Raw genomic sequence first — 23,092 nt, forward strand, 5'->3', positions numbered from 1 at the left:
CAGGAACTGTAATGCTGGCCAGAGAGAGACACAGTTGACAAGCTCACATGCTTTTGAGCATGAATGTGATCGATTACGGGGTTATCCAGCCAACTGCCTACTTTTAACATCTCTTAGCTCTGCAACATGTGAAGGCTTGTGATGCACCAATGGAGACAATGCTACAAATGCGCAGTTATGACCAAGTATTGTATTGTGCCCTTAGGCACAACGCATGAGAAGACCTGTCGGATTAATTCTGAAACAATGCTTCCATATTTATTCTAATGCACATCCACCATTTTCTTGTACAATCATCATTCTGAACCAAAGGAGCTGATCTACAATATTTCTTAAGCATTGGCAGCTTATAACTATGGTCGAAGTCTACTTCTTAGCATGACCAGACACAGACCAACGGTAGCATAAAAATTTGACGCCAGCCATCGTTAGGGTTTTACAAACACCAAATTACCTCCTTTGCTTTGCTGAAGGTTAAAAGTGGCAGACCGGCACCTTGACAGTACCATAAGCTATCAAAGAATGATGGTGCATGTTACTTCCAAACTTCTCTCTGCTTTTTAAGAACCGAATACAATCAGCATTTCGAGTTTTTGACACTCGTGCAGCACTTTTGCCTACACACATAGCTAAGTTGCATTTATGGAAAATTTGTTATTTGAATAAATATGGTAGGTGCGAGTCCAGGTCTTCTCTGTTCAAAATTCATACTAGCTTTGACACACCAGCATCTTATGCAGGCTTGATATAATGTTGGATTATAATCTTGTCGAAAGGAACTGCTCTTTAAGAAGGCACAGCGATGACCAAAGCCTGTATTGCATAGCACCACATTTTGTCAAGACGATGGTCCATTCTTAGTTACATACTGCCTGGCACGTGGATGCTTGTGTGGACGACTATTGGACAAATGCATTTCAATTTGAAATTAACACACCTTCTAAGGGATTAATCCATGCAGCTAGTTCTGTAACCATGCCTAGTGCCCAGGAAATAAGCATGCCTCTACTATTTTTCGTGTGAAATTTCTAATTCAAAACTGATTTGGTTCCTAATAAACACAAGCCGCCCTAAAGGCTCTGGACCTATGCATTGAAGTAGGTAACCTGATAAAATTCTTACCATAGTCTTTTTTCAAAACTAATCTGCCCATGCTAGTCAGCCCAAAAGCACATGTTCTGATCTTTCTTTGGTCAGTCTGGCATGCTGCCATGTGTGTACAGATACTGCAATGAATTGCGTGTGTGTGGTTAAGTGCATTCTTCAATGCCGATGCTTTTGAAACTGTGGCTAACAGAGCTTTAGCTCGGCAAAATTTCATGCAAGACATCTGAAATGTTTTTCGATGAATCTTGCACAGAACCTATACATGGAGCATCACTTATGAACAAGGCTAGATAATGGTGCAGACAACAGCTGCTCCATGTCTCAATGCTCTAGGCATTTACATATCAGGGCTAGTCCTCTGGTTTAAGGTTGTCTGCAGATTACAAGTCTCCTCAACTGCAGCTGATAAAGCCCGTAGCAGGTGCAGCATGCTTTCGTGTCAAGTGCAAGAAACCCATTTTGCACAAAGGGTTGTATTGCTCCATCTAAGTATTTACCCCCCCTGGACGAAGCTGATCTTGGCTCCTACTCTGGCTTGGTTCGAGCTATAAGCGAAGCAATAGCAGATACGAAAATGCCAACACCGTCAATGCTTTGTGCCTTTGCAGCAACAGATGCTTTGCTACAACAGCAATTAAAAAAATTTGTTGCACAACTGGATATTCAAGTACTGTGCCTCAGTAAAATTTAACTTGGACAGCCAGATTTTAAGAGCCGAACAGAATTTTTTACTGGAGCTCTCGCATTGCATCAGCACCACACAACTGCAATGCTACCATTCTGTGTGAGCAAAGGCATGTCTTGTTGATAATTTGTTACACAAGGAGTTAACCTTACAGCTACAATCATCAGGGTGTTTAAAAGAAAAATGTTTTCACCATTGGCCAAGTGCAAACTTTGCTATTTGACTGTTTGTTCAAAGTGTTTTCGTGTACTATGTTGGCTGTTGAATAAAAAGTGCCCTGCACATCGAGCGTTACATAAATGACGACACAAAGCAGTATACAGTAGCTAAAACTCTCGTTTAATGCCAAGAAAAACGAAAACATGAAAACAATGCCCGAGTTGTATACATAGCACAAACAGCATTTTCTATTTTTCTGGACAAATGGAATGCATAGCAAATGTAAAAAAAAGCAACCTGGTCGCCGATTCACAAGCAGTCTCTGCATCACTTCGTACGTTCTCCACCACTGATGGGGCACAAGGAGACGCCATGGTAGTTCTTAACTATTGCTTCACTGAAAAGCGCTGAAATGTCTGTCAACTGAAATGTAAAAGTGCGGGAGAGAAGAAAAAAAAAAACAGCACAAGCAATGCACACAGTGGATGCACACAAGCATGTGCCGACTAGGTATACGGAACATTTTTCTGCGGCATACATGCTATACAGAAGTACTATTTGGGATCAGTCAGATGGCACATCAACTTCGCACTTACAAAAAAAAATGCCAAGAAACCATTTGACATATGCGCCGTTTACAAAACAAACACCATCTCTGTAAAAAAGCCTCTCTCTCAAGTGCAGAAACACTCTCAAATTGAGATGCTAAAACTTTAGGGCAATAGGCAACATAAAACATAACCACCCGCTGTACTTCCAGTAAAAGCAAGAAAGAAATGCCAATTTTCACTAAACACATGATCCGGTTTAATAAAACAGTTCCCATCCCCAGCTGCATACTCCTTACCATGGTGACTTTCACCAGCCAACAGTAGGCATGGCACTAAGGTGAAGTATTAGCACAAGTCTGATAAACACTGTAACTGTTCTACTCTCAATCACACTTCCTAAGAAGACCCTTATCTCCTTTTCCTTGTCCACAACTTTAATAATGCAGAGAAGAACATCATCTGTGTTCCCATAGCTCATGAACAGAACGCGAAAAGGAAGAAAAGGGATGCGTCACACAATCTTGTCATGCCAACATTCCTTATGAAACTAGCTGACCAGAAAGGCACAACATTGTCAAATCGAACAGTGGTTGCACTTGTCCACCTGAGACCACGGTGGGTGGTGCCCGTTTCAATGCCACCCAGCAGCCAGTGCCTGTTGCGACAGTGGTACCCAAAATATTATAGCGAGAACAACGCTGCATATGCAGGAGTTGATCATGATGATAGGAAAGGGAAGGGGGATTGTGTGCTGCATTTGGGGTCTGAAATAGGAAAAAGACATCACCGAGGAAGACAGCCTCTGAAGAAAAAGGTGTGATAAAACAAAGAGGAAGGAGCATAAACCAGCAGTGTTGATGTCTGCATTCTTGTTGTCATCCCAGCTACATGGGCACGTGACTGAACAAGTATGACACCGACTCTCCGTTGTGTGTTCTGCGAATGGCTTCGGCAAGGATCATGGAGACGTCAATACACTGCAAAGAACAAAAACACCCGCTGTTGCTTGAACACAAGAAGGCAAAGAAAAGGAAGGAGCAGTGGAAGAAATGGAGAAAGGAGGACAGGCAGGTTTTGCTCGGTGGACAAAACCCAAACTTGAGATGACGAGGGAATAAGAGGTTTGAGAGGAAGGGGAAGAGGAATATAAGTTTCCCCGACTGCTGCCTCATCTAAAACAGAAAGAATACTTGGCCTCACTTTTTTTTTTTGCTACAGGTAACCTCAATAGAAGTGCAGTCAAACCACCAACTCTTTGACCGTACAGGAGAAACTAACAGCAGAGGTGAATCATGCACGCTTTGCAATATTCACAAATATGATGTTCTTTCAGGAAGCACGACAACAGGTGACATGCTGCAACAGCATAACAACCCACTGCTTTTGAAAAACCGAGCCAGAGTGGAAGGAAACCAAAACCTAATAAGGTAACGCCTCTAAATGCCTCTTGTCACCAGCTCGCTATTTCCCATAAAGGAATGTGCAACATTAGCACCAAAGAAATATGCTGCAATCCCCTACCTACACAATCACAGTGAGCACAGAAAGACAGTTTTACAGCGCAATCACAAGTCGGCACTCACCACATCAAATGACCATGACAGAATCCTAGTGCTGTCAGAGCTATGAAGCTTCAGCTCAACAGTGCTGCACTTCCTGCAGCAGCCTCACTAGATCACAATGAAGTTATCAGCGAGCCAGTTAGGCCACATGTGCATCAAGAGCCAAGGTTCCAGTTGCTTGCTCAGCTTGCTTCAGCGAAAACCCCTATTAATTGTTAAAAGTGGATTTTGTGACGAATAAATAACATCTGTGGCTTAAAAATACCAGTGTTGGCAGACATCAAAACACAAATGAGTAATGTTAACTAGGTAGATACTTAACTATCAGAGTGAACTTGTTAACTATTGTAGATATGCTCTCAATTGCTATCAGGAATTTGTAGGTGTTCAGTGACAACGGCTAGTATTAGTTTTCCGAATAACCTTTTGCACAATTTCCAGTGCAAATAGAAAATTTCATGCCTGCAGAACACACTCACCGATGTCAACATGCCACGCAACTTTCCATGCCGCACTTTGACTGGAACTTCGAGCATAAGCGAGCACTACAGCCCCTCAACAAACTAAATGTAATGCCATCTCGTGGTGACTGCCACTGGCCTCTTCCTTTGCACCTTCCCATAGCGTTACTCTCCAGTTGCCCTAACGCCACCTTGTGTATTCGTACACTTTTTTAACCTTTTGGGTTGCTACCTCCTCTCCCGCTATGTTCTATGCCACTTCAGCACTGTTGCTAGCATAACCCCTAGTTCACAATGCAATATGCAATGTTTCTGTAATTTCAAGTGTAGCTCGTGTAAGTGACAACAAGGGCCTATTCAAGGTACTATCCATGAAACAAGATGTAGCACAGCGGACGGTTTAGCTACATATACAGTAAAAGCTCGTTACTTCGAAATTCACTGGACCGGGAAAAAAAGTTTGAATTATCTGATATTCGAGTTATCGAATGGCCTGAAAAAACTTGCAAGAACCATTTGGATTACGGTAAATGTACGGTATTTACTGGCGTAACAAACTCACTTGCATAATGTAATGAACCCACCCAATCCCGACTTTTCGTTAGCGCGTCCCTCCGTTTCGCACCGTCATGGTCCACAACGCATTTCTTGGCAGTGCACCAAGATGCTGCGCAGCGATAACATCACGGCGTGTTTACCTTTTGATATTAGCTGTGGGGAGGGGGGGGTTCATTTTCAGTATGTTCACCTTATCATGCCATGGCAATTGGGCAATTGGGCAATTGGGTCTGGGGCCATCTGGTGCCACTCCATCATTGGAACGCGCAGACTCCTTTTGAAGCGAACGATTCTGAAAGCAGGCGTTATGATCGCGGCTCACTGCATGCTTCTATTCACCACTGATGGGTGGAAGAATGGATGGCTCTCGCAAAAATAAATAAAATAATTAAATTCCGCATAATTCATAGTGCCCGTCCAAAGTCATAGCCTTTCATGGGCATTGGCTGGGACCGCGCCCACAGTACTTATCCGTATTTGCGATTTAACAGTGCTCGAACTAACAAGTATTTAGTTGCGGAAAAGAGAGTAGGCAGCCGCCACCGCAGGCCGCCAACCACTACACTCTGCGCTGCTGGCCGCTGCGCCAGTCATAGCGCCATTTAGGCTTTACCCACTCTTCTATGGTTTTACCTGGTTCCCTGTCCCTGTTTCGGATTTGCGCAGCCTCCAACTATGGCGCTCTTTTGCAGAGATGTCTTTTTCTTTTTTTGGTCACGTGCTGTGCGCCAAGCCGCCCAGACGCTGCGGCGGTGAGCTCGAATTATCTGTAGTGGAACCGACTCGCGTTCAAATTAACAGGGTTTTTCCTACACAGACCTCTATGGGGCTTGGCCGGATCAAGTGGTGTAGTTCGAATTATCCGAAAATTCGAATTATCGAGGTTTGAATTAACGATCTTTCACTGTAATAGACATAGCTGACTTAATGCAGCACAAAGACCACAGCTAACAAGCGACTCCCCTTTCATCACTAACCATGTATGCCTGTTGTGTGTTGATACATGTCTATGAGCAATAATCTGTATGTGGTATAGATTTCAAAAGTCCATCTTTGTCTTGCTTTCCAGTTGCCTCGCCTTTGTCCAAGATTTCAGTTCACTGCATTGTTTAAATGTATTGACGTGTTTAAAGAAGCAGTGACTGTATTTTGGCAATGAAAAAGGTTCTTACTTGCGAAAACGATGTTAATTTGGCAACTTCTCTCCTAAAAACAGCTTTGTCGACGGCAAAGATCATTGTTTCCACCGCGGTTGGCAATGCTCTAACGATGATGTATAATAGATAACATGCAACTATATCAAAATGGTAGAATGTGCACCACATGATATTTCTTCAGAGAAACCTAGTCTCGTAGGAAAGCAAACAATGCCCCGTTATGCCCATGATGAAGAAAAAACAGACATGCATGACTTCGTGAGGATGTTAGCTTGTACCAATTATGCTGAATGAAGTATGATTTTCTTTCCACTTTTGAACATGGCCAATTCACAGTCCGTAAGTTTGAGCTGCTGATTCTCAAAGGCTGCAACATTAAAAAAACACACTCAGCGCTGCTCGTACCTTCGTTTATCAGAAGCAGCCAAAAATGAAGAGATTGCCTGCCTAGAGCAAAACTGGAGTGCTTTGTATTTCACAGATGCCGCGGCTGGGATCGAACATAGGTCACTCAGCTTAGTAGTCGAGAGCGCTGACCACTCTGCCACTGCTGACGAGGCAGATCTTTAAAATGACTGCTTGCCCCTCAGCATTATATCAATGCCTGAAGGCACTGATATGTTGCTGAAAAAATCAAGGCTAAAAAAAAAATGCCTGTCATTGCATGTGGTGCTCTAGCTGGAATCAGAAAGGCGATGGAGTGGAGCCCGGATAGAGGAACACTTCACTGTGGCAGTGTTTCCGCAGCTTTACCTACAGCTCAAAACTCAGTGACAGCTGCAAGATAACTACATACAGACTTCTACTGGATTATTTGCTAAACGGCGTTTAGCCAGCCCTACTCAGCATTGGCCTCGAGATCGAGCAGAGTCACCACCTAGCGGCATAGCGGCAAACCCTACTCAGTGTGGATGCGTGTTCGCGTCGCGCGCCAGCCCGCAGTGATTTACGTGTGCGCGTGTGGCATGTACTAGAGTGCTTTTTGTTTGTTCCGCAGTTCCTGTGCGCTTTTGCTTACTTATCTGCCTCTTGCAAAAGAAATATGAACAGGTTATCACCCGACGCTCCGTTAAAAACAAAATACTTGTCCATGTCCATATCGAGTATGTGATGCTGGAAAGGCCATCATCAGTTGCCGTCTTCAGCGCTTGAGATTCTTTGACAAGCGGTGTCTCAAACGAAGCGGTGCTGTTGTTAGGAGTCGTGTCAAAGCAAAACAGGTTGCTGCTGTCAATACAACTTAATGCAAATGCTCAAAATTGTATATTCCCGTTTCTGTTTGGAATACCGCAGCTACTGAAACATGCGACCGCAGAGTTTGAACAAGCCACTCTGTGCCTTCTGTATCCATGATAGAGTTGTCCGAGCTTCTTTTTTTTTTTTTTTTCTTTCTTTTTCATTGATGTTGAACCTCTGTCACGGTGTCTCTCAGTGGTAGGGCGCTCGACTGCTGAGAACGGGGGGTTCAACCCTGGTCGTTTCGAAAGGCGCTCCTCAGCTGTGGGATTTGACTGCACGTTAAACAATCGCACGTGGTCAACAACACCGAGGCCCGCCCCTACATCATCAGTCATATAGCCGATGTCACATGGCGGGTTAAACTCGTATATGCAATTCTTTTCTTTTTTTCTTCCGTTTGAGGCGTCTGTTGAAGGTTTGTTTCCTGTACAGTGTCAGAGTAATCTCATTTTCGGAGAATATATGTGCCTGTTTACCTAGCCAGAGTGTATGTCCACTCAGTCTACGGCAACCCGCCGGGCAGTACGCTGTCAGTGCTACATTTAACCTGCTTAACCCTCGAGTCAAGTACGATAGAATGAACCAGGCTACCTTGATTCATTCTAAAGTACTGCAGGTCAGTGCACGAACCTTGTATCTCCGTAGGCTTGACACTAAATTTGCCCGTCTCACTCCTACAAAGCACGCGCACGCTGTTGAACAGGCGATATGATATGTTCAGGCCCAAGTATCAGGCCTGTGAGCACCATACAACGCAAAAAGCGTGCAAAGCGATGCAGTAAATTTAAATAATGGGTGGTTGCGTTCCTCGTTTTCCAAAAATCCGCGCATCTACTTTTTTTTTTTTTGCTGCATTGGCAAAATACACGGAATTTTCCTGCAATATTGGAACATATATTATGTTGAGGCAGAAAAAGAAGGAAAAATAAAGAGCCTCTGCCCGGTCTAAACTGTAAATCGCTAATGCATTTCATCAGGCACGTATTCGTCGCCAACAAACCCGCCATAAACTCGGAAGCAGACATACGCCGCATGCGTTTCTGCGAGCACCGCCGGCTGCCAATCCCCACTATCGGAGCAACAGTGGTGCCACCTCTAGGTCAATCTCGCGGCGAATTGCCTGCAGCGCAGGGCGGAGGGAGAAAGTCACAAGCACGAGCCAAAAAGTGAAACACTTCAACATGGTCATATGCGACGTCAGAACTATTGTTGGGCAACCTGAAACTGTAACCGAAACAGTGTGGCAGAAGAAATGTGGTTATAAATTATTTGCCGAGCATAAACGAATTTCATGCTGTCATATGTGTTCACATGTCTTACTATTTTATTTCTAAAGCAGAAATGTAATAAAAATATTTCATGTCTTCACCCACCTGTTTCGTCTAGTTAGTATTATTAATCCACAATCTGATGTCCGCCAACACTGGTACTACTACTATGCCGCCAGCATCACTCGTATCAAAAGCACTTTTTAATAGTGGCAGGCGTCCATGGACCACCTGCTATCTGCATAATTCAAAACCAGTAGTGTAATCTTACCCATCGAAGAGTGTTCCTCTTAAATATATCATGCAGCATCAGCACGCAATAACAAAGACGAGAGTTTCAAGGAACATTACGTACCTGAATCTTGGAACATTCCTTCATGTGCTGATCCTGGGGTATCGTGTTTGTGACCACTACAGCCTCGAAGCAGGCATTGTTGATTCTTGATATGGCAGGTCCCGAAAATATGCCATGGGTGAGAATGGCATACACTTTGCTGGCACCTGCCTCCATCAACCTGCAAAGCAAGGCGGCCATTGTGTGCCCTGCATTTCTACTGTGTCTAGCACTACCATGCTCTTGTACCATGGGCATAACCCTAAATTAGAACCTAGTTCGCATCCTAGTTCGGATGCAAGTCCGAACCTAGTTCGGACTTGCATCCAGTCTGTGTTCATGATTTTGGCTTCGTCCTGTCAACCCACTTTAATAGATAAGCCCAATTAACACTACAACAACTAAGCCAAAAGCTGTGTTGTTCTGATTTACAAACACCGTAGACAAACACAGCAAAACATAGTTCAGAATTAAACTACAGTTTTGCAGCACCAATGTGAAAAGCAAATGCATGCAGCCCTCTTGCAGAGACTGTGTTGAAAGAGGTTACATGTAGTATTTCATGAGTACAATCCAAAAGAGGTGAAGATGTACTGGTGAGCATTCACACATGAATTCGTTCACTACAAACAATGAGCACAAGTGCAAGCAAGACCAGACTGAATGAAACCATTAAACCGTGAAAACCTATTTATCAATACTAGAAAATGTGCATGAGCAGTGGGTATCTTATCAGTCCTCTTCACAATGCACAAATCATTAAGCTAGCTTCATTAGCACCGAACATATCAGCAACCAAAATTAATGCTTCTCCTCTCCCTCCTCAGCTTGGCACACAAGGAAAAATTAAGAAAACAAGTTGTGACGATGCCCCACCGTGCCTTGACCTGCTTGCATAGCTTGGCAGCGTCCAATGAGTGGGCGCACCCAGCAAGCCACAATGTGACATCACATGGGAAGGGGGCATGCAGTGAGGTGAGGAACGGTCGCCAGGAGCACATACAAAAGCAGTACTTATACAATCACTCCTGTGGCGCACACAGTGCAAAAAATAGCTTATGATCAAAGTTACAGTTTACCAGGGTTGTAAAATAGTCAAGGAGAAAATAAGTGATATCAACATAGCCGGCTGATGCACAGGCAATGTTCTTAAAGCTAGTACACATGCTGAAACTCGAGAAAAGCATCTGAGAATCCACCTGATAGCAGGGCAGAAAGCTCAGCAGAGCTCTCTGACATCCTGTTAGCATGGTGGCAAGGCATGCCTAGCCTAACCCAATCTCTAAGCAGCCAAAAGTCGGCCAAGGCACCTACTTGTCAGCAGCATGAACAATGGTGCCACAGGTATCGGCCATGTCGTCCACCAAAATGGCCACCCGGTCCTTGACGTCACCCACCAGCACCATGCTGGCCACCTCATTGGCCTTCTTGCGCTCTTTGTGGATCAGCGCGAACTCGACATTCAGGCGGTCTGCTATGGCTGTTACCCTGTTATGCAAGAAGCACAAAATAAGTATAGAATAGCATATTGGGCTAGATTGATGACAGAATGACTTTTCCTAACCTTTCAAATCATACTTCAACAACACTGCTTATCAAACCATTTTTCCAAAGGTTTAATAAACTGGCAAGCTTCACACTCCATTACCCTTTTTCATAGCTGCCACTTATTACTGCTGCATTAGATTTTAAACTTTCGAGTTCTTGGACAAAAAAGAAAAGAGTTATAACGAAAACCCACAAAATATGACCATTTTTAAGATGGTAGGGGCACAGTTAATGACAAGCACAGACAGGAATAAAGTTCCACAAAAAAAATGCACAAAAATATGCCAGCCACAGAAAATAAAATGCAAAAAGCAATGCTTACATGCCAGCATTTCATAACTAACCTCGCACTGCAAATAGGCAGAGAGAATCTAGTCAATCCATAATTAATACATGAAGAACAAAGGAAGAAAATTATACACATGGGAATGTCACTAATGGCATTCATGGAATGAGTTTTACAAATTCTGTTTTGAATAAACCTCAAATAACAAATGTTTTTGCACTGTAATCAAATGTCCTTGCAGAGAAGAGCTCGTAGAAGAGTCCACATGAAAAAATATTGCAGCCAAGTAGGTCAGTATACCATAGCAAATACTGCTACAGCCACCTTGTTCCCAACTGAAACAACTTAAACTTGACTGTTTAAGAATGCGAATCAGGTGCTATTCAGTTAACGCCATATTAATGCAACACAGTTCAAACCTGCAAACAGTAACAAAGGCAATGGTGCCATAAACAATACCATTCTCTGGCTGTCATGCAAAGAACTACATTAACTGTCGCAGCTGCCTTCCCCTCTCAAGAACATTAAAATCTCACTACACTGCCACATGCAACAAATTGCAAGCTGTCCATAGATAGCTATAGATAGATAGGGAGGAGAAGGGAAGACAGGGATGTTAACCAGAAAGGCCTCCAGTTGGCTACCATACATTGGGGAAAAGGGATAAGGGTATTAAAGCAGCGAAGAGAAAAGGGAAGAAGCTGTCCAGGTTCACATACTGGCTATCACCTCCTACTTCATTTCAAGTGACTCAAAGCTGATGCTGACTGAAGTTGAATGCACCTATACACCAACATATTTCCTTCAAATGACGGCCCAGTTCATGGATGCTTTATGAAAAGCGCTTTTATCCTCGTATGTGAATATATTTATGCTAATCAGGACACTCGCAATAGGTCATTAACAGACACCAAATGTGCAAGGTTTGATAAAAGCAAAGTTTGGAATTTCAAGCGAATATTTCCGAAGGGACCCCACCGCATAAGTAAGTATGTCGGGAGTTTTGTGTACAGAGAGAACAGGTTCAGCAATGTGTGATCCACTTCCACGCCGCGGTCCTGAAGTGACGGGCACACGTGCGCAGTTGACAGTCTCCGCAAAAGCGGATTCTGATAGGCAAAATCTAAGTAATAAGGAGAAGAGTACACAATGGGCATAAACTTATTGCACAACCGCAAGCAGTGAATTCTGAGAGTAGATGTAGCATGAAATGGTATTGGCTGTAGCACATTCGTACTAGCCACAATCTTAAAATGGGTCTAGTAGTGCATAGCATGCTACACGAGTTTTCTTCTTCCAACAGGTCAGTGTGTTCAGTCGTTCTCACGGGTTTTTCTTGTCGCGTTAAAGTGATCGCCTGCAGTTGTGAGGCCTTAGGTAGGCACAGTTGCGGTACATGGCGGCCTTGTCATCTTCATGAGTGGCCGCATATTCATGGTGTTGGCAGGGGGCGAGCGGTCTTCTGCCGTGGCGTATTACTAGTGAAGTGATGGCAGCAGTGAAATGCAGAACTGTCCACATGTGGACGTGGCCACGGAAAAACGTTGACCTGACAAGAATGTAGGAGAAGCAGTGCGTCCCAAGTGCACCCCAGGCATCTGTAAAACTGCCTGCCAGAGAAACGGCATGAGCTGATGATACAATACATTCACAGACCCGATTCCAAATGTCTGCATGCACGTGGAGCTACCGCCATCGCGTCCACCGCTGTATAGCAGCGTTCTACACTCAAGTGTGTGGCACCGTGACGCCATACTTAAAAGGTGTGGGGGGGGGGGGGGGGCAGCCTAACAGAGCAAGCTTGTCTCGTGAAATCCCTTCTGGCGCTCGGATGAAAGACAAATCAGTGCCCAAATGTTGGATATTGGGTTTGTTTGAACAACCCCTCAAGGTCACTGGCAACGGGAGCGAAAAGTATTTATTGCTTAGAAAACATGTCATTAATGTTACTCATTCTACCTGTAAATACTTGGGAACTGTGATTTACAGGCTAGTGAAAAACGAGTTTAAATTTTCTTGCTGTAGCTGCCGCTGCAGTTTTTTTAATGGTGTCACCCATACTCGACAGGCTGGAAAAAAAAACAGTTTGGAACAGTATGGAACCTTCTCTCGTTGGAATAAAATTTTCAGCATTTGGATAGCCGATTCTGCCTGCACAAATGTCACCGCAGGGTCAGAGTTGGTGGTTGTCAGTATGAAAGAGGCCAACAGAGGCGTGAAATTTATCTTTATCTTTGTTGGGATGCTAGGGGAGGCCCGTGAGGACCTTTTAAGAGTGTTTACACTAACAACTTGCAAAAAAAAAAAAAAAAAAAAAAAAAGAAACTGATGTGACCTTTTCTGCTACGCATGGTTTGCGGTGAGTCACCCTGGCGGTTTAGGTGAAACGCAAAAGTTGATCGCTATCTTTGTTTCTTTGTTGGGACACTAACGGAGACCCGTGAAGGCTGATTTTTATCTTTGTTGGTGCTCTCTCCGCTTATCGACACTCATGGGGTATCATTGCTGTCCTATTCAGTTTCATTGATGCTATGACTATAAATTAAAAGACTAGCGCAAATAACACAGGCACAGACATAGGAGAAAACAGGACGAGCGCTCGTCCTGTCTTCTCCTATGTCTGTGTCTGTGTTATTTGCGCTCGTCTTTTTATTTATGATGACACACCAACTAGCCCAGCTTTCTGCTTTGTATGACTATAATCCCAGTGTTTCCTGCAGCAAAAGAAAAAAAGTGAAGTGTGCCAAGGCAGCAGCAGCGGTTCACACACCTCTTAGCCCCTCCAGCATCGGGGGAGACAATGATGCTGTTGCGCCACTCAGGGATATTCTCTCGAACCCACTTTAGAACAGCAGGCTCAGCGTAGAGGTTGTCGACCGGAATGTCAAAAAAACCCTGCACACCAACATAAGACATGGCTGACCTACACGTTTAGTTACACACAAACAGAAACAACCCTAAAACATAGCTGCACCAAAAACACCAAAGGGCCATTGAAATGTGACTAATTAGTAATGACAATAGGTCATGTGATCTCAGTGCGGACGTCTCAGCATGCTATAATGACCACACACTCTAAGTTCAGGATTTGGGCTCTTGAAAATTCGTCAGACTTGTGTCTAGGTTTATTTCAGAACAGTGTTTTCAGGTTTTTTTTTTTTTATTTTCCTGCAAATAGTATTTCCTAAGGATGAATTAGCCTTTTTTCAGCGAAATAATGTGGTATTCATGTGCAGTGAAACGCTACTAAACATTTATAATAGCTTTTTTTTTTCAGCTTCAGTATTCAGTTTACCAATTACCAATTGCACCAATTAATGCACAAATTTTGGTTAATTACTGGTAAAGTGGTTACAGCTGTCTGTGCTTGCCAAAGGAAATCCTATCGCCAATAGAAAAAACTAACGGAACTTAAATGATAGAACATTCTCTTGGCTGAGGCACTAGCTTGAGGAAGAAAGCGGAAGACCATTTAATTCAGTGTGCTGAAAACAGCGATGGAACGGCCACTCAACCAAATGCCACTCAACCGTTGCAGTAGCCACAACACCTGATCTGAACACATGGCTTCAAATGCTCCCACACACAATGAGGGCACCTGCTTTTAACCAAGTGCCCTCAAGGGGTGATGACAGCGCACAGCGCTACACTAGCAGATAACACATGACAACAAGATAGAGCCCACCAGCCTGCGAGGCGCGCGGGAGTGACACCCCAAAACGCACAGCTGTGCTACTTATTCTAATAAAACACTTTTGCCACTGCCTCTGGCTTCTGCATTTTGTTAATTTTCTTCAATGACAGATCCCAACTCCTATTCGACAGCCAAATAGCTGCATATGCATTTCGACAATACCAGTTGTTGGGCGAGTTGGTGTGCACGGTGATCCATAACAACAGCGCGACAGACGGGACGTGGAAGAAAGGACGACAACACAGAGCGCTGCTTCCTTTCTTCCACGTCCCGTCTGTCGCGCTGTTGTTATGGATCACCATGCATATGCATGTCAGGAACGCTAACCTTACTCATATTGAAAATGAAATTTCACGTATTTAAACTTCCAAACCTGGCTAAAACAGCCCATACAGTGAAAAAGCCAGTATTATGCTCCAACAGAACTAGAGTGGAAGTTTTGGCTGCCAAAAAACAAAAAAACAATTACTTGGGGTTTAACTCTGGTTAACTCTAGTTGAATTGCGACAGCAACAGCAGAAGCTTTTTTTGCCTGCTACATTATTCCCCTATCACACCCTATCAGTGTTACTGGGGACACTTAAGCTCATCGATTAGGAGTATGACACGACAGCATAAGCTGCCAGCTCACATATAAATGAGAAGGGTTCAATGCTGCTGAATCAAATGTGGAGCGAAAGCATTAGCTGCTGGTGACCGAGTGTTCTTCCTTTTATTCCTCCTCCTCTTCTTCGCAGCTGTTCAAGGTCAAACGTGGCCCTTCCCAGGACGAATGCGACGGGCCGAAACCTGGCACAGTACTGCTATCGCAATAAAATATGCAACACACTTTGGGGGACAGATTATGTCAAGTTTCCAAAACTTCGACAGAAAAACCATGACAAAACTACAGTACAGATCCCACAGCCCAACAAAAAAAATCTAATAAATGGTATTTAATCAGCCTGCCAACCAAGAAGTGCCGCACCTATGATCATGCGTACCGCTTATTGGAATGCATTCTCAAATGTGTTATTTCAACACCTAATGTACTAAATGTTCCACTCCTCTGGAATGCCGAACCTACCTGGATTTGTGATGCATGGAGGTCCATTGTAATGATATGGTCAGCGCCAGCCACGGACAGCATGTTGGCAACAAGCTTGGCTGAAATTGGTGCTCTGCTCTGAAAAAAAAGAGCAGATTTGTAAAACCTGGTTATTACAGCTGCTGTGAACCACGTTTAGCTTGTCCAGGCATCAGCTTAAATGCCTTCTTGGCAAGTAAGCAAGGCACAGAAGGCAACTTGGGTAGAACAGGCTAGTTAGTTATTTATGCGAGTTTGCATGCACCCAAAAGATAAAGGTGAAGAAACCACAAGATAGCAATGCAATACCTGGGAACAAACTAAAGTGAAAAGGTGAATAAAAGGAAGATGCCAAAAGGCAGTAAAATAGTACCAACAATAGGTGCCTGAATGTTCCTTGGCACCTGATGGGAGGATGAAAGTTGTCCTTACATGCTTACCATTCGTGTAATGTAAAATGCTGAACATTGCTCAGCTATTAACACAGACTTCAAAGCTTTACATTCATTACCTCATATCATTTCTGCCAACGCATAGCTTTCAAAACGAAGAACTACAAACCTCAAATGAGTTGAATTTCACACTAGTGTCAGAGAATGTTGACTCAAGGCCCTGAACAGCAAAAATCGGCTTTAATGTAGCCTCTCATGATGCGATTTAAATCGGAATATTACTCCTAGTATAACCAACACTTGTAAAACATAATCACAAAAGTTTTGCTTAGTTAGTTACAGCTTACATGACAAGTTAACCGGAAGTGGCAACTCTACTGTATGGCTATATTCCACAGCATGTTAGACAGTCCCTACGGAACAGTCACACTGGAAAATCTTGCAGTACTAAATATGCTGGCCTCCTCCATACCATATTGATCAGTGTCGATAAATATCATAGAAGTTGCAGCCTAGCATCTCCCCCCCAAGAGCCTTGAATACACTGCACAAAAACTGCAGCAAATAAGCTCCATTTGGGTAGATAACATAGCCCGCCGTGATTAATCATTTCACAGCTGTTGCCTAGAGCAGCTCGCCAATGCAACCACCTGCACACGGCGGCTTCATTAAAAAGAGGAGTAATGAGAAAAGGAAAGCAGTGCACTGCCTGCAATACCTACTGTATAGTTATCAGAATTATGGCATGATAAAGGCACACTGGAACAAAAAAAAAGAGGAGGCAAATAGGAGGTAGGGAAAAGGTAGGGAAAACTACAACAAAAAACTCTGCTTAAGTGGCATTCAAAATTGCTCACAGATGGTGCAACTACAAGCAGGCACATGCAGTGCTTGCACAGCACAGCAGATCAAGGGCCTTACTTTGTCCTTCTTGTCCTGCCTCGCATAAGGAAAGCATGGTATGACAGCAGTCACCCTCGAGGCAGAGGCAATCTTGCAAGCATTGATCATGATCAGAAGCTCCATCAGGTTGTCATTGACCTCTCCACATCCGCTCTGGATAATATAGACATCTTCACCACGGACACTTTCTCCAACTTCCACACTGCACAAAAGAAAAATGGAGGGTTTTTAAACTATTTGGCTTTTGAGCACAGTCATGTCCTGGCTCTCATTCACTGCACACAGCATGAACTGGGGCATCAGCATTGCACCATGTTGCTATATTACCATTCAGAGTCTACCCTTTCTTTGTGCACTTCCTAATAAAAGAATAAACCACGCACACTATCCTCAGCGTAACTGCATAACAGATGCCTATAGCAAGTCCTCAGACCAAATGACCAGCATTAACACCGAAAAGGAGGCCTGTCCTTCATATCCCTGTCCCATTCAGCACAAATTAGCGTGCACTCCTGCCGAGCACGGCTTTCTCAAGACCCCTTTCTTCTCTCGCACTGGAGGTCAGTCTCCGGTGTCAGTAGCTTTGGTACAGTCTTCTGCGGTTTAACTTCTTCTTGGTGAATATTCCGTACATAATTGTAGGACACTAACAAGAACACATCTTCATGATAGTGCTTACATATCTCGTTTTTCCCCCCTCTTTCTTCCCTGCCAATTTTTCACAATATGAAACCACACCCAGATCGAAGAAGCTTTAAAGCATTTCGGAACAAAACAGCAAAATCTAAGCCCAAGCAGGCAGCACTGATGAAATTCCACACCACAAGGACACTTTAAAGCCATTCGGTAACAGGGCAGCAATAAATTATGAGAAGTTGTCATCCGATGCCTCAGGGGCTGACGTCCTCATTTCATTGCTCCTGCTGCATGAGATAGAATCCGGCCACCTGTTGCTTCATCCCACGAGCTAGTAATTTTCTTTTTAATTACTACTGGACAAGATCCTCAGCCTCTAAGCCAGCATTGGGGCATTCTCACGACATCGCCCCACAACACTAATGATGCTTCTATGGATTGACACAGCACTTTTCTGTCTCCACCAATATATTCCATTTCTATTTCCATCACTTACCATTCTATTCCAATTCTCTCCCTGAGAGAGAGACATCAGAGAGGTGGGGTGTGAATGATACAAGACAGTGTTGAAACCCAGTTCCCTATATTCCTATGAAATGAAGTGTTAGAAAGGCACTATTCTACTAGCCTTCAACTCCCCACTCTTTCAAACTCCCTTTGTTCTTTTCTCGTTGCCTAAAACCCTTCTTGACAATGCCCCCCATCTCTCTGTTCCCTATGCAGTGCCGTCTGGCAGTGCAACACAAGTGGGGAGGGGATGGGATGTGTGAGCGAGGCACACCACGTAACACTAAGGTTCTTGCTGGTGTCTTTAGGCCAAAGCCTTTATTATTGCCTCATCGTTGTCATTAGCAAAAGTGTCACGCTTTTGAGGCGACTGAGGTTGGTCGACACTGGAAGATGTGGTGGTCTCCACCAATCCCAGAGCACCACCACAGTAAGCGCGAATGCGTGCCTTATATAGTCATATGCAAATTAATTATCAATTACTAATGAATGACTAATTAGACATTTACTAATTATATTAAGTGCTAATTAACCTCTAATTACTAATAATGACTAATTACTACTAGTTTCATAATTATTTGATTAATTACTAATCAATGCCGCGCACCCAGTAAAATTAACCACACAACAGTAAACGTAGAACAACTGCAAAGATAAAAGTAGTGCGATCTCGCTGCCAAGCAGAATTCTCTGAATAAATGCACTCGCAGAATGTAAATACCTGTATCAAACGAGCAAGCAAAAACTCTCACCTAAGCGGTCTTTTAGCGAGTTGAGACTTTTATTCAAAAGGAGTTGCGTAGCAGACACTTGACGCTGGCGATCTCTTTTTAGCGTTTGCTACCGGACGCTATCGCAAGCGTGGCGCTAGATCTTGAAACAAAATCACTCAGAATAAACCCACGTATCGAAACATATAAATCAAATAATTGTGTTATAACACATTGTGTATATTAAATTTAGCTACTGTATGTTCACAAACGTTAAGAAGATGGCGCGCATACGCACCGGCAGTTTTGCGTCACCACGTGATATCTTGAAATGGTTACGAGAGTGCTGCAGAAAAACTACAATATTGTGCATAGTTAACCTTCTGCAAAGCGTAAAACGTTTTAATAATGTATAAACGTGACACGAAAATTCACTTTTGCTTTTTTTATTTATTAAAAGATTATCATTTGTGTCCACTGGTCTGGAGGCTACTCCTTTCCAGCCTTAAAGAGATCGGTGATCAACTAGTTCTAGGTGGCACTGTCTCCGCTTACGGAAAAGACCACTTCTGGAAAGGCGATCGAACTCGGTCGTGTGTCTGCGGTTGGTTGGTTGGTTGGTTGGTTGGTTGGTTCACAGGAAGGGAAAGGCACAGCATCTGTCACACTTGCTCTGTGGACACCTGAATCGCGCCCTAAGGGAAGGGAGGAAGGTGGGAGTGAAAGTTGAAAGAGAGAAAGGGGAGCCGTAGTGGAGGGCTAAGGAGTAATTTCGACCACCTGGGGATCTTTAACGTGCGCTGACATCGCACAGCACACGGCCGCCACTTACGAAGAAACTCCTTTTGGGAAAGTGTCTTTTTATTCAAATGCCTTTACAGTGCCGTGTGACACGGGTAAAAGAGTAGTCGCTCACTTTACCCGTAGCAACATTCATCGCTACATGCGCAAGAGTCGCGTAGCAGAATGCAGCACTCAGGCTTTCGCCTCATCACTTTAGTCGCCAAGGTGTCCTCGAATTTTTAAAACGCTAGTTAAGTTTCGAAGTCGTAGTCCAAGCTGCCACCCGTGCTTGTCCAGAGTTCAACTACTGGCCTTCAAAAGATTTCTCCTCTCACCCGCCATACTAGCATGCGCCGACCGGCGGTCTGTTGAGGTGTGCCTGCTCAACGAGGTTACAGCATCGTTAAACAAAGACCACAACGCTAAGCCAATAGGAACGAAATCAACTCCCTGGGCGGGGCCAACAGCCTGCAGCATAGTTTCTCCTCGCAGCTGTAGTGTTGTACGCACAAATTCACGCGTGCACATTCCATAGTGCTCGAATCCGCGGCCGTCGTCACGTGCGCCCGTGCCAGAAAGCCCGAGTCCCGTGGGAATGAGCTTCGTGGCACGCGCTGCTCCTTTAGCGCGCTCGCACACACACCGCAGATGATTTCTGAACCCGCGGTCGGGAATATTGCTGCTCGCCTTTGCCGACGCGCGGACATCCGGAGTCGTCTTACGGGCGGAGTTGCGTCGGCGACTTGAAATCCGCACCTGCAGCCAGGCATTCAGCGATCCAGGGTCATGGGAAACGAACGAAAAGGCACGCACAGCGCGCCGGCTCTCAAGTGAACACAAGACCGCCGCTGCGCTCTCGACGAGCAGGCGCCAGTCCAGAAGCCAGCGGTGCTACGTCGCGTTGATGAGCGTGCAGCCACACACAAGCAAATAACGCGACGCGGCTGGCGTCAGATTAAATACACCCCGCCATCCCGCGCACACACGCAATGACAAAGTCCAAAGCGTCCCCAAGCCATTTACCTTTGCCTCGATGCGCTAAACTCCATTTAGCTGGCCGCGACAAGCCTTCACAGCATCGGCGTTGGCATTTTGAGTGCCGAGACCCCAGCGAGTCAACTTGGCACTGTCTGGCAAGCGTAAGGTACTTGAGGGGATTGTGGTCCGTTACCACACGCACCTGTGCACTAAATACCCAAGCCGCCAGCTTACCGAGTGCCCATATGATCGCGTAGGCTTCCTTCTCGACTGTGGTCCACCGAGTCTGGGCCGGACTGAGCTTCCTGCTTAGAAATGCGATCGGGCGTTCGTTCCCGTCCTCGTCGCACTGTGCAAGACATGCTCCTACGGCGTAGTCGGAGGCACCGGTGGCTAGGAGAAACGATCCTTATAAGGGTCTGGTGGATACAGCGATGTTGCGCGCCCTGAACTCTTTAATGCCCTCGAAAGCACGGGAGCTGTCTATAGTAGTTCGCCACCGCGAGAAAACTCCTCAGCTGCCGCTTCGCCTGGGGCCGGGGAACCTCCTCAATTGCCCTGACCTTTGTAGGATTCACGCTGTGCTACTATGTGACCAAGGAACTCCACTTCCCCTCTTGCGAATCAGCACTTTGCTGCATTCACAGTAAATCCTGCAGCCGCTCTGAACAGATGATCAATGTAAGCTAAGGAATACTCTGTGTGGTGCTAATACCTCGTTAATGATTCGCTGGAACGTGGAGCTAGCGTTCCGAAGCCCGAAGGGCATCATTTTCCAAGTGTATTGCCCAACCGGCGTTACGAACGCCTTCAATGCTTGAGACTGGCCATCTAAAAATATTTGCCAATATCCCCTCAGCATGTCCATGAGGGTGATGTAACGCGCCTTTGCCACCGGGAATGTTCATGGGGAATGGCGTCCGCATCCGTAATACTGTTGAGCCTGCGATAGTCGCAGCAGAGCCTTATGCCGCCGTCCTTCTTAGATACACAAACCACGGGATGGACGTGGCCGCGCTCTACCCGGAATATCAGACCCCACTCACGCAGTTTGCTATCTGCCTTTCCACTTCCTTCCGAAACACCATTGGTACGCATATCCGGCTACCACTTCAGCTCTTGCCTTCAGCCTTATTCTGTGCATACCAGCGCTGCACTTGCCCGGCTTACTATCGAATACTTGTCCATTCTTAGCGAGCACCGACCGTGGTCAGCTCTCCCCGTTGCGATGGGGTAAGGTGGTTCAAAGCTTCGCCCGACACGCTACTTCCTTCGGCAGACGGTGTTGAGAATGTAGGAACGTCGCCGAAGTCACTGTCCCATTCGAAAACTGTGCCTACAACATTAACGCGCGCGTGGCACGCTCGGAGTTGGAGTTGAGTTCGTGGACCTCGTTGTTTGCCGGACGAATTCCACCCGGAAACCCGAGCGTTCCCAGCAGGCCGTACCGTCGATGCCGCTGCCTCGAGGCGACGACGTGGCGCCAGCAGCCGGCATCTGTGGCTGCAGCGAAAACACCATTCTTCATGGCTGCGTTCTCCAATAGCGCATCCACAACGCCATCCGAGACGAGTATACAAAGGTTGGGACGATGTGTGCCGTTGCGGCGGAAGCGGTAGAACACATCCCCATATCCCTTCGTCTTGGACCTACGGAACTCGGATACTTGCCTGAGCTGCGATTGCCTCCCTGTGTGAAATGCTTAAGGCACATGACGGCTGCGCGTGTGTTCGTGTGAGAACAACAAATTCTAAAGAATTGGGGAGCCCCCGTTGCTGGGGGCCTCCCAGCAACGGTCTTGGACCTATCCACCTCTTCGACTGTTCGCAGCGTCAACGCAGAAGAGAGAGCTCCGCTGATTGGTGGAAAAGGGCGTGATCTGAAAGACTGAACTCTATATAAGAGCGCCCGACCCCATTGTTCTTCTCTTTCCCCTTTGTGGTCTCTGTTGTTGCCATGTGACGTCTACTTCTATGACACTCTTTGTGTTAATAATGACAATACAATTCTCTTAATATTCTCTGTTCCTGAGCCCATGTCTCTTCTTCGCTTCTGCGGGTCAGTCCCCCAGAGGACCAGAGCCACAGCCAATACAGGACCCTCGACACGCAACAGAGTGCACAGCTCGACGTGTGCCGCCTTCCAACTCGATTAGGTAGGGCCGCAACCTTTGTATAACTCTGACCGGTCCTATCCACTTTCCCATCATTTTGCCTTGGCCCTCCTTCTCCAGCCACAACACTTCGTCCCCTTCCCCGAACTGTTTATCTGTCGAACGTTCGCCCAGGTGCCCTGCCCACATCGATTCATGCGCCAACCTTAAAACCTCCGAGCACCGTTCCCATGGTAGTACTAATTGACAACACTGGTGTCTGGCAACTGGCTCTCGGTGGAAGAGCAGCCCATATAAGCATGCCAAGCGAGCCTTCTTTAGCCTGCACCCAAGCTTCTTTTAGCGATTCGTCGGCAAGTTTAGCGTTGCGGAACAGCTGCCTTACTGTCTGGTTC

General features: G+C 45.4%; 1 protein-coding gene across 1 annotated transcript in view; it reads right to left on the bottom strand.

Moving 5' to 3' along the window:
• Nucleotides 1-2,401: 2,401 nt before the first annotated feature.
• Nucleotides 2,402-23,092, bottom strand: part of Prps (phosphoribosyl pyrophosphate synthetase) — a 33,853-nt gene continuing 13,162 nt past the window's right edge. Inside the window, exons 2-7 of the mRNA XM_084602153.1 lie at nucleotides 16,989-17,172; nucleotides 15,676-15,774; nucleotides 13,686-13,810; nucleotides 10,396-10,569; nucleotides 9,103-9,262; nucleotides 2,402-3,479 (exon numbers count right to left, since the gene is read on the bottom strand). Of these exons, the coding sequence (XP_084458279.1) occupies nucleotides 3,387-3,479; nucleotides 9,103-9,262; nucleotides 10,396-10,569; nucleotides 13,686-13,810; nucleotides 15,676-15,774; nucleotides 16,989-17,172 (835 nt within the window). The 3' untranslated portion in view covers nucleotides 2,402-3,386. The remainder of the gene's footprint in view (nucleotides 3,480-9,102; nucleotides 9,263-10,395; nucleotides 10,570-13,685; nucleotides 13,811-15,675; nucleotides 15,775-16,988; nucleotides 17,173-23,092) is intronic.

The sequence above is a fragment of the Amblyomma maculatum genome, chromosome 4 (genome assembly GCF_055883805.1).
Source record: "Amblyomma maculatum isolate TAMU_Amacu chromosome 4, ASM5588380v1, whole genome shotgun sequence".
In the NCBI taxonomy this organism is placed as follows: domain Eukaryota; kingdom Metazoa; phylum Arthropoda; class Arachnida; order Ixodida; family Ixodidae; genus Amblyomma; species Amblyomma maculatum.